This window comes from Apteryx mantelli, chromosome 2 (genome assembly GCF_036417845.1).
Source record: "Apteryx mantelli isolate bAptMan1 chromosome 2, bAptMan1.hap1, whole genome shotgun sequence".
NCBI classification, from domain to species: domain Eukaryota; kingdom Metazoa; phylum Chordata; class Aves; order Apterygiformes; family Apterygidae; genus Apteryx; species Apteryx mantelli.
Genome location: NC_089979.1, coordinates 91600761 through 91613221, shown reverse-complemented (window position 1 = coordinate 91613221; position 12461 = coordinate 91600761). Strand labels below are relative to the sequence as shown.

Below are 12461 nucleotides of genomic sequence, written 5' to 3'. Positions count from 1 at the left end.
AAATTAAGTAAAACTGTAGTTCTGCACAGGTAATAGGATCCATAAATTCACACTAATGGAGCTTGTGCTTTCCTGTGCATGATCTCATCATATGAGCAGAAAACTTCTGCCATGAAGTTTAGCAACCCTCTGTGAAGCAAGCAACATAATGTGATAACAGAGCTGCTTGCAGGCATTTCTTTTTACTGTTCCCTATAACCCATTGATCAGCAATAAATAAAAACACTTTCCCAGTGTTTTTTCACTCATGATTTTACCTAGTTTGTGTGTTTTTACTGTCTACTTCTGACTTTAATTTCACAAAAAACGTTAGGCTCCTTTAATATTGGTCAAAAGGCAGAGTCAAAGTTACAGACAAAGTCATGATCCATAATATTATATAACTAGTACAAGAGCTGAGACATTTGCTAAGAACTTTACAGCCATTTAAAAGATGAATTCTCTGCTCCTTAACACCTGAAGTTGAATAGCGTATTTTGCAAAGACCTTTTCAGTTTGCTCTTTGTTTTATATGAAAACAGGGCTTAAACAAAGGTTGTTATAAGACAATATACACTTGAAAGTGTGATACTCATACTTTTGAATAAGCAACCTCAGCAATTTGCTTGCTGTGGATGTTTAGTATTATAACAAAATTACTCCTTTGTGATACTGTCATTAAAAGTCTCCCAGACCTTTGGATGCACCACTTCAAGTATTAAATCATTTTAGTTTAGAGAGACCTGGAACCTGGTTACTCAAATTTTAATTCTTGTGCAATTTTTAAGGGAGGGTTGGGGATGAGGTGGTGTCTGGCAGGCTATATTCTGCTCTTAATGAATTCCCTGTGAGTGTAGCATATAAGAACTCAGTGTGCATTTAATAAAGGGGAGAAATTGCTCCTAAACAATAGACCAAGGGGAAAAAAAAAGTTGCATAACTGTAAACACCTCATTCTGTGGTACACAAAGAACAAAGCTGTACTGGTTGATTTGTCATACCTGGACATGGTTGTGTGTTGCACAGTGCTTCTTCAGTATGGAGTCCAAGGCAAATATCTCCTCCATATGCTGGAGCGGGGTTTGTGCAAGAGCGGGTTCTCGTGTAATGCCCTCCTCCACAAGTTGCCGAGCACTTTGACCAAGATGACCAGCAAGACCAGCCTCCGTCAACTGGAAAGATACAAAATATCATATTGCTGGAGGCTGATGTGTAGAAAGATGACATAATCCAGTCTGCCTTTCCCATATTCTGTGGATATAACTCATAGCCTACAGAAATTATGGAGCATTTTTAGATCCCACCTAACAGAGGCCCATGAATTGAATCACTCCACACAAGTAAATTTACATCTTTATAAAGCCATTGGTATACTGGGAAGTCTAACCATGTTACTCATCCATATAATATACCTTCCGAGGGATAGCATAATAGTTTTAATGTCCAAAAATCTTTTCCTTTTTTTTTTTCTCCTTCATGAGGAGATAAAATACCAAAGCTTATTTAGCAGAAGTGTATAAAGCTCAAAGTAAATTTCTGGTCGTAAAATAAAATTTAATCCAATAATATATAAAGAAAAACTGAGGAAACCTGATTTTATTTCCTAAGCCCAGATGGGATTGCTTTGGCTCTACAATCCATTTCAATTGATCCATAAAAGTTGTAGGTTTTGATGGGCCAATACAATGTTATAATCTTAGCTCACCTCTAGTTATAGCAGAATGATGCCCGTTCAAAATAAGCAATAAAAAAATGACCAAAAGGAGCTGCCATTTTAAGCTTCAAACACAGCTTCTTGAAGAAATTCCAAGATTCTTTTTCACTAGTATTTACTGCTTCAGGTAAGCCACACTGTTTTGCAGTTGTGGTATGAGTTTTCACAAAGTTCCTCTGAAACTTAGGCTGGATTTTACAGGAGTCCTATTTGTCAAACATCTTTTGATACTTGGCCAACAGACAGGCTTCTAATGACAGTTTGCCTCATTTCCTGCACCTGACTGGCTCCTTTTCAGCCTCTCTCTGTTCTTAGAACTACTGCTGCAGGATGTATTTCTGGTATTTAAGGCCACATTGCAGCCCATCTGCCAAAGGCTTCCTATGTGTAGCCACACGACAAAGTCAGATTTACTTCTCCCAGATACAGAATTCCCCCTGCAAAGACTCTCAGTATTTTCATTTTCTTTCATTTAAAAAAAAAGACTTTCAAAACATTCAAATCCTACAGAAGAAAAAATTCTTTTCAAATCTCTATTTGAAGTGGTATCACTTGCTCTCTTAATATTTAAATAAAAAAGTGATTTGCCATGTCTACAATTTATTAAAAATGATAGAGTGTGTAATTAAACTGACACTGTCAGATTAGACCCAAAGAAATATAAAGGCAATTTGTTAGTCAAGTTTTTTTTTTTTTTTTAATACAGAGCCCCAGATTGGTAACAATTCTTGGCTTTTTTCTCCTATAAGTCACATCAGCATTGGGCATTTTACAATGCAAAACAGAAACTCCTCATTGTCTACTTTTAAAAATAGGAAGGAAATACACATTCACTGTACACAATTTTTACAGTACACTCATTTAAGACATTCCTTGTGAGACTTTACTTCATGATCCATTGAAACAACTGATTGCCATTGAAATCTCTGAAACATTCATACAGCATTCCTTAATGACTCTTTTTTATCCTTTCTGTTCTATTAACCAAACAGCATTTCAGGGATTAAAAGTTTCCACCATTTTTTTTAAAAGCTATTCCATAATTATCTCTTACAAACAAAAAGGAGGTTCCAAATCTGGGGAAAAAAAAAAAAAGATAGCTTACAAAGAAAGTGTCCATGCAGTATTTGCACTAAAATTCTCTCAGACAGAGGCATTTTAAAATGTTAACAAATACTCATTTTGTTTTGGTAGCATTGTATATCACAAATGTACCTGGTGAGTCAAGTAGAATAATCTCTATGCAAAGATTGTAATTGCTAGAAAATGAGCTAGGAGAAGGTGATTATTTTGATATTAAAATCTATATGTGCATTTACGCATGTAATTTCAGATACAGCACATCCTCATAGCCTCCTGTGCAAATCAAACAGGTAACTCATTACTGCATACCTAAGGCTATTAGTTAACTAATCCTGAAAGTGAAGTTGTCGAATATACGACATTTTATTTTCTATAGCTTTTACAATATTATCCTATAAATCAAGAGCCCATAGAGTTGGCATTTCCTTGCCAAGAACATTAATTGTAATAACTGTAATAACTAATATATCTGGCTTCTGAAAAGCCTGATTGGACAGACAGGATTTGGGGAACTTAGTGCTATATTCAAAGGATTTCATTTTAAATAAATTATTTCCATTATTGAAGAATTAAATTATTGCTACATTTTTATAGGATATATTCATTTAAAACCCAGCCAAATCATCTAGCTATACAGATATATGAGTTTTACACCACCCATGATAAATAATACTGCATCTCAGTACAGTGTCTGACTTGCTCCCTTATTCATATAGCCACTGGAAACAAATATCATGACTGTTTGCCTGAGAAGACTCTATTAATGTAGTATTACCTATTATTAGTATACCTAAGAAAGTCAGAGGTTATTTGTCTTCAGCGCAGGTAAAATATACTGTGTAATTTTATAACATCTTCAAGACATAGTATCTTTTATCCAGAATCTGCCTCCTTTTTCTTTTTTTGTAATGATGTCACATAAAAGCCGAAACTGTTATCTAGCTATTCATTTCATGAGATATCAGATCTTTACCCTCCCAAATACTCCTGTTGGTTTTTTTTCTTTCTTTCTTTTTTTTTAAAGACACTCTACCAGCTCAAATGAATAATCAGAAGCATTTCTGCCATGGTGTATATACATCTTCAGGAACTGGAATGGCAGCCTAAGACTGCCTAGATAGAAGACAATGTGTCCTGTTCATTGTAATGGAGACAGTGACCTCCAGCACTTTCTGCTTATTATCAAGGGACTTGTTTTTAATGGTAAGGATTAAAAATGTGCATGCATTTCATATGGACATCTATCTACCTTCTATCTACAGGTAACCAAGAACATAGAGGCCTAAAATTCTTGGTGTCACGTAACATCCCACAACTACAGGTGTCATGGCTACACTATAAGCCTTTGGATGTAAAGGGAGAAGTGGGTCAGTGAGGAAGATGGGAAAGGACAGATAGAATGTAATAAAGAATGTTAGACTTAATCATAGTTGAGCTAGATGGTACAATGATAACTGTTTTTTTTAACAACTATTTAGTGATAGACTGCCATCCTAAATCTCTAGGCCCCTCAAAGACTAACATAACTACCTCTTATTTGTCCCTAGAACTTTTCCTTCCCAGCAACAGAGGATGATAAAGCATCATCATGGTTAAAGATGATCACAGGAGTGGGTATTTACTGCCTGAGTTTTATAAGACCTAAATAGAACTCTGTGGTGTCTTTCATCTTTCTTTAAAGTTGCTTAGCAACACAGTACCATCTGTTTCGTTTTTTTTTTCTCCTTTTGTCATGGACTCCTTAATGTTATTTCTGCTTCTTATAGGAAGAAAAATAAAGAGCAGCAAGGAAAGCTGCAGTCACTACAGTTTTTTAGATAATAGTTTTGTCAAGCTGTTGAACAAAAGAAAGTAGCTAAAGCAGTTCCACAATGAAAGATATAGTCTTTAAGTTTCCTGGCAGTTACTGAGGTGGGTCCCTTTTGGAAGAAGGCCTCTTCAGCAAGCAGGCTGCTCTCAAACAATGCTTTTTCCTTTATAGTGTCTTCCTAAGCAAGCCAATTTTTGCCTGCTGGCTGTTATCCTGGTTAATAAATACTTAGCCACATGAAGGAAAAAAGAAAAATCACGGGGAGGAGAATGTTTTGGGAGAAACAGCATATAGGAACAAGATCTCCTGGGGACAAGATAAAACATCCACACTACTGGAGAATTTCCAAGAGACTTTTAAGTTAACTGGATACCCTGCTACACAGGTAGAAGAAGACATGGGCGAACATACTGATCTCCCTTGCTTTCATGAAAGCACAGATAAGACATAAGACTGAAGGATTTTTCATATACTGTCCTGTCTCATTTCAAATGTGAACATCCAATTAAAAATTCTTTTTTTTTTCTTGGTGTGTACCTTTAGGTTTATAACTTTTCATGTTCATCTTTTTGAAAATGTAGCAAAAGAGAATAAATAATAATGAGAGAGTTCAGAGTCTTTTCTATTTGCAAGAATGAATGCAAATAGAGAGGCAGCAGTCCTTTACATTCTCAGCAGATGAGAAAGAGTAAAATCTAGGGGCAATTGGATGATGGGCAGCCTATGGACCTAACACAGTGCAGCTGCCTTCTAGACACCCTGAGATCATCCCATTCCACATCACTTAGCCTACTGCTCTTTCTTGTTCCTGTGGGATATCACTGCATATTTTTCACTGTGGGAAAGAGCAATTTTTACATCCAAGTTTGAAAGTTTTGTTTCTGTGATGCTACAGTTAACTTTTATTCATAAAAGTAATACTGGATGTAAAGTCAATTCAGTGCAGTGCAGAAACACAGAAGGCAAACTAATGTTTCTAATGAAATTAGAACAAGAACATCTAAGGATGAAACTAGGGTTAAGTTGGTAACAGAGGCACCTAAGTTAGCTGGCATCAAAAGAGAGCAACAGCCACCTCCAAAGGGCAGTTCAGCTCTGTCTTCACTGGCTCTACACAAAGCCTAGAGAGATCAATGCATGGGGAGTGATGGACTTCAAGAGCCTCAGAGACAAGTTTTTTTGCCACTGGAGTAAATTTTCCCCCTGATTTAGGAAGTTACTGCAGGATAAGTTTTGCCCATTTCTTTAAATATACTCCTGTTTCCTCATGGCCAAGTATGACTGCAAGGAAAAAAAAATGGAAGAAAAAATAGTAACAGTAATAAATAAAAAAATCAGCAAGCGATAACTGGCTTCAGGAGTTGCATAAATAACTTAGTCTTTCAGGGAGTTTTGTGATATCTGAAACTCTCTTTATCGTTAACACTTTTGCCAATATTTGAATGCCTGCAGCTAACTTACTGAGTTTTTCTCAGCCAAAATGTCATAAACAAACCAAACTAAAACTATTATAATAAAAATTTGTAACTAGTGAAAGCCTCAAACGAAGTATCAGAATTTAAAATCAAAGATAGAAACTGTCCTTTTCCTCTGACCCACCAGTACGCTCTGAGAGGAGGAAATAGAAACTCACTCAAAGATAATCATGTTCATATGCTTTAAACTCCTAATTAAGGTATGCAAAAAAGAAAGCGACAAGAAACAAGGCAAAACAAAAGCTAAGAAAAAGTTGTCTTTTGATGTAGTTATAACTGGAGAGATTTGTAATACTGTGAACCAAGACAGAACTCCTTTGATCTGGTTATTAATATTTTCAGGCAAACAAGTCTTTTAGTTAGTAAATTACTGTTTTTTTTATTAATTTAACAGAATTTACCATTCAAACAATACTTTGCTTCATCATATATTTCTTATCATAATGGAAATACCCCACAAGCCCCACACTGACTCGTTATTCACATGAAAAGATAAAAAAACCTTAATAAAGCTCATTACAGATTCCTTTCTTCTCATATTGACCACATACTAGTAACTGAAACAAAAAAGCAATGTCAGTGAATGTTCACAAATCTTCTCCAGAGTTACTAAGACTGTTCAGTGTTTGCCAGCTCAACTCTATTCACCGCATGTCTGAATCATAAAATCAGGAGTTGAGGCATAGGGCCAAAACATTATCTGCTAGTACAAGATAATAGCGCAAGCGCAATTCATTCTTTTTACAATGAGTTGTATCTGGTGGCGTGGTTTCTTTGAAAACAATACCTATTTGTCATTAATCAGAGAAGGACTGTATTTCAAATTTTAAGCCATATTTTAGCAGCTGAAAAAGTATGCATTCCTGCTAAAGCTAGAATATAAGTGAGTATAAGGGTAGAATTCCCCCAAACTTATTTCCTGGTAGATATAGTAATATGTTGTGTTTCTCAGATTCCTTTTGCTCTGCGAAGTTTCACTGATCTTATCAAAGCACCCAGCCAGAAGAGGTGAGACATCTTTTAAAATTATTACAGGATCCCTCTTTTTAGAGAGGGACTGTTGTCTAGTAGATTGAAATAGGAGCTGAGACTCCTATGTCTCCTATGGCATTAAGTCAAGCTGTCTTTGGCCCTAGATCGCTTCCCTGTGCTTTCTTTGAAACATCTCTAAGCAGAGGTGGTGGGGCAAAAATGTGTGTCCAGCCTCATGGAATACTCTGGTAACATCTGCCCCAGGAAAGCCCTTTTGCCGGCACAGAATGGGACATCCATACTATCAAATTCTCCTACCGTTTGAAGCAGTTGGCCCCATGGAGACCGACTGCTGGAAACAGGCCTTGCCTTACACTAACTCTCAAACTATTTCTGCAGATTATTTGGAAGAGTGCTAGTTAGGCCCAGCCAAAATTGTATGAGGGATCACTCTAAAATTTGTTCAGTATAGACAAATCATATTTCCAGGCCTGGGTACAATTTCTGACAAATTTCTGGCACTGTTCAATTTATAATTATATATTCAGCCTTCAAACATAATGAGTGAAAAGTAATCTGTTCAGTGTCTCCTACCAACCCACACTTCAATGGATCATTTACTTTGCTAAGAGTAGGAAAAACTTTACTTTTTCTCTCTTTTCCCCTAGGCTGAAAAAAGATTTAATAGTAGCTGCCGAAGTCAGGTTCTAGATGGCTTCAGTATTTTTTATAAGTTATGGTATCCTGCAGTACATTTAACAATAAGTTATTGGCTATTAATATGCTCATTTAAAACTAAGCTGCAAGACACTTAACCAGACGAGAGTCTTGTACTCTTGGTGATTGCTACACTGTTTTTTTCACTGCGTCAGTCCTTCAGAGCACTCGGTATCTGCCAAATGGCACTGAGCCCAACTTAAATGATTGAGAAGCATAAAGTCCTGTTGACTTTCAGCAGGACTTAGGAACTGTTGAACATATTTCTCCATTACTCATCTTTTCCACCAAGTTACATCATAAGGGTTTGATCCTGTTTGATAACGGATGTAGCATTGTACATATAGGCAGTCAGTAGAATGGGGAGACAAGCAGAACCTGAGCCTGCATTAACAGGAATGCTGCTTTATAGCTGCCACCTCACTCCTTCCTACTAACCTGAACAACTCCTAAAGCTAAAGGCTGAACTGGACTGTAACAAAGTAGTTCTGTACAAGCAGGGAGCATGTGAAGCTTTGCTTATCTCAAGGGGGCTCAGCTGTGTCTTAAAAAGCATGAAATTCTTATTTATTGCCTTTTTATTTCCAGTACTACAGTCAGTACATTAGGGTCAGGGTCAGATCAAAAGTTCCTCACATTCCTTACCCTAACCCTGTCTATACCTTGTTTACTTGCATGGGCAAGAATTAACTGTGCACAGTCCCTGGTTTTATATCTATGCCCACAGTGGCAAGAAGGGCCTGAAATATTTCTTCCTATTTAGTCACTACATGTCCATCTACAGTCTGCCCTCTGTGAGGAAGGTATAGTCAATAGCATGATGAGAGCTGCACCTAGACCAAACTCTCTCATAAATGCCTGCTTTTCACCCTGTCTTTGTTTGGTTTTATCTTGCACATTTAAAAAAGCACAGAGTGAGGATGCATCAGTCCAGAGAAAACTTGTTTGAAACTGAATTTTACTGAACTTGGTCTCACTGTACAACGTGCAAGGGCTGTATGATTAAAGCCTAAAACAGACATTTTAGAAACTCACTTAGAAAGCTAAAATAAGAATGACTTTATATAGCTGTCCTGAATAACAGCTCCTGGGAAATGAAACCTAGTCACCTAGCAGAGTGGTTCACAAGAAGGTTGCAAAGTGATCCAATCACAGTTTCTTTTACTGGCTGCTCTCCTCCATACCCCTGCTGTGGGGTCTGCCAAGTTTGTACATGTAAGCCTGGACCAAAGGCTCTTTACCCATGTCTTCACTTAGTGAAGTCTTATGCAGAACTATAGATGTGGGGATCTATCTCAGACTGTCTACAATGCACGAATTTCAACCTAATGGATCTCCATTTCTATCCACCCATTTAACTTTCTGTGACTTTCATTAGAAAAGGAAAGATTTCATGTCATTAGTATGCCTCTCCAATAAAAACTTACTCCCTTTCTACACATTTATGCTGAATTTCCGAATAAGCCTTATCCTGGAATCATTTTTTACACTCTCTTAAAAATAAAAAAATCAGTTACATCTGCCATTTTCAATGCTTTCCCTTCAGATTTATCTGAGATCTGACTTGGGCCCTTATATTTCACTTTAATTACTGACAAATAGTAGATCTGTGGCTGAGGATCTTTGTGATTCCTTGCAGGCTATCATACATCTAAATACTTCATCCAAGCTGTACAGCTTTATTCAAATCAAATTTGCACTAAAAAGAAAAAAGAAACTTGTCTTTTAAGAAAGGTATTAAATATACCCCTGCTTGATTTGAGAACACCCACCACACTTTGTTCTATCCAATGCTGAAAAATATTTTCAAAGCCAGCGAGCTGAAAAGGGAATCATTTTGATACAGAGCACAACTTCAAGTTGTATCTTACAATTTTGTGCTTTTAGTTTAGGGTGTTGGCTCACTCAGACAACATGGGTCTCTATATTAAACTTCTGTATACTAACTGTGTCTTTTACTGGTTTCCTTCAGAAAATGTAACAGTGTACTATTTACGGAGATACCTAATAAAAATACCACTTCTGAAATCCTTGTAACTTATTTTACTTGTAACTACAAAAAACTACAACGCAGTATTTGATTTAAGAATCAATAGCAAGGGAGAAACAACAAATCTGGACCCATTTTAGAGATGTAGTTACAGCATGCACTAGGGCTGTGCAAATGTGCTGAAGATTTGGGCCACAAATTTGTGATTCTGTCATATGCTGGTTCTTCGCTTCTTCCCTTTCACCTGTCTCTCACACTGTTTGCTGTAGAGAACATGGTCACTCTCTACTTACCGAAACATATTATTTAGGTTCAATTGAAGCAGACAGTATGCTTTTGAAGGAACTACATCCTCCTGAAAGGGAAACCCCGCCTTCTGGACAGATCTACATCTTGGTTTCTGATGCAGAGAAAGGACAGAGGTTGTCAAAGGGCTCACAAAGCTTAGAGAATGCACTGCAATGATAAGATTGGGCAAAATACTTATACTAAAAAAATCAGTTTAAACTTGTAACCATATAGATATGTGTATGTGTGTTTGTGTATTTACTATACTAAGCCTTCAGATTCACACTACAATGCCACAAGCTCAGTCTTCAATAATAAGATATGCAGCACTGTTAATACACACACAATTAATACAATTAAAGATATATGGAAGCCTATTTCTATATTATTTATTGATACAGGAAAGTACTGAGTCTTTCAGTTATTATTTTTCTCCTTCTCTACCATTCCCGATGACTTTCTATACCTTGAATTCTCCCCTCGTATTCCAATTGCACTTTCTTTTCCTCATGTATTCTCTTATATCCTTCTCCTTTCTTTTTCTACAAAGCATTCTGCAAACTTCAAAAGCCTTTGAACTTGCATGTCTGTTTTAGGAAGGGTGAGAGGTGACTAGAACCAAGATTTTCTTTTTCCCCAAATGCCTAAAATACAGCAATGATTTATAACCCAAAGTAGTTTCTTGAAAACATGTATTTTACTTGCAATCTTTTTTGCAGAATCATAAAACAACTGTTAGTGAAGGAGACGCTCACTATTCCAAGAACAACCTTTACTTTACAGCCTACTTGAGATACCAGCTATTTTGGTGCTCTGTCCTGAACCTTATTTGCTGAAGGCTCTACACTCACAAGCTAGCACGAATTTAATTCAGCAGCCTCAGCAATCATTGTGATGAAAATGATATTTTGAGTTTAAATAAAGGCTAGGCTAGTGTTCTTATAATTCTTCTTTTCTCTCTTACGGGCTTATTTTTTAAAAGTTATATTTTTACAATCAACCTTTCACAAGTGAAAGAAGACATAGCTGTGTTTATGTTGTTGTTGATAAACTGATAGACATCACTTTGGCATCTTGCCCAAACCCAATTACATTATAAATGTAACTGGCTGTCAGGATTCCAGTGGATATGAACACGTAACTGAGCAAACTTAGGAAAATCACTCTTGCTAGAGGCCAAATCACGTGATTTCTTGAAAAGGCAACAAAAAAGACATTTCCATGTGATACTTAATCATTCATGTCTGAGATGAATACTAACCTTAAAGATATTTCTGCAACATAAAATATAACGGGTTTCACTGCTATAGGCAATTACCATGACTGTGTTTCCTAATATAGCAAATGATCATTGAAATTTCTTTGTAGACTCTTGGCAAGCTCAGCTGAACTAAGCTAACTTGTTTCCTTGGAAATAAAAACGCCAGCAAAATCAGTTACTTGAGCTGTAGTTTATTTAAAAACAAACAAACAAGCAAAAACCAAACCAAGCAACCAAGCAAATAAAACTATTGCAAGATCCAGCCTTGAAAATAAGTTCTATTATTTTCACATCCTTCTCCCATGTCAGTTGACTCTTACCTGGACAAGGCAAAATGTTGCATTCTTGGTACTCCAGAGATGGGCCGAGGCAAGGAAGTCCCCCATACTTGGGCTCAGGATTGCTGCAGACCCGTTTGCGATTCCGTATACCTCTACTGCAGTCACGACTGCACTGAGACCATGGAGACCACGGTGACCAGGCACCATTAATAGTATGAGCAGAGTATCGTCCAGAACGCAAGAAATCTCCTGACAATCCTAATAAAATAATGATTGAGAAAACAATACTGAATTAAAACAGTATCTCCCCTCAAAACAATCTTTTCCTCTTCGAATTTACTCTTAGGCTTCTAATAGTAATAACACAAGGAGCATCATGCCCTTTAATCTCACTATCCAAACCTTAGTTTCATCTCAAGAATGTCTGCTATAATGGCAATTTTATAACCACTCACACAGAACTACAGTGAAGACTGGGATCCAGCTCCTTCATTCAAGTTCTACAGCTGCATTGGAATTAATAATGAATGAACTTTAGTCAATTTATGCCACCTGAGGATGATAAAAATTACCTCTCTCCTGCCCAGTAATTGTCATCAGCAGATCTCCAGATACACTACATAGGTATTATTGCCTCTGGTTTAAAGAGTAAGAAACAAGCACAGAAAACAGCACTGAGCTGTCTGTGGTCATTCATCGAGCCAGTGACAGATGCAGAACCCTGCAGTGCTCTATCCACCTGGTCATCCTGCCTTCAGTAGCACTTGTTGTGCTCAGAGGCTGGTAAGTCTCCTAGAAAGGAATGAACTGTATTTGTCACAACCATATTCAGACTTTAGACAGTGTACAGCAATAACTCCACAATGTGTAGGGAGACTGTCCTTTTGTGAA

At 36.9% G+C, this 12461-nt stretch overlaps 1 protein-coding gene across 6 annotated transcripts in view; it reads right to left on the bottom strand.

Moving 5' to 3' along the window:
• Nucleotides 1-12461, bottom strand: part of SEMA5A (semaphorin 5A) — a 326582-nt gene that overhangs the window by 16729 nt on the left and 297392 nt on the right. For 5 of the 6 annotated variants that reach the window (XM_067291025.1, XM_067291022.1, XM_067291023.1 and 2 more), the window contains 2 exons: nucleotides 11610-11828; nucleotides 981-1151 (listed from right to left, as the gene is read on the bottom strand). In XM_067291025.1, coding sequence (XP_067147126.1) covers nucleotides 981-1151; nucleotides 11610-11828 — 390 coding nt within the window. The remainder of the gene's footprint in view (nucleotides 1-980; nucleotides 1152-11609; nucleotides 11829-12461) is intronic. The other variant, XM_067291026.1, reaches the window with a different exon arrangement.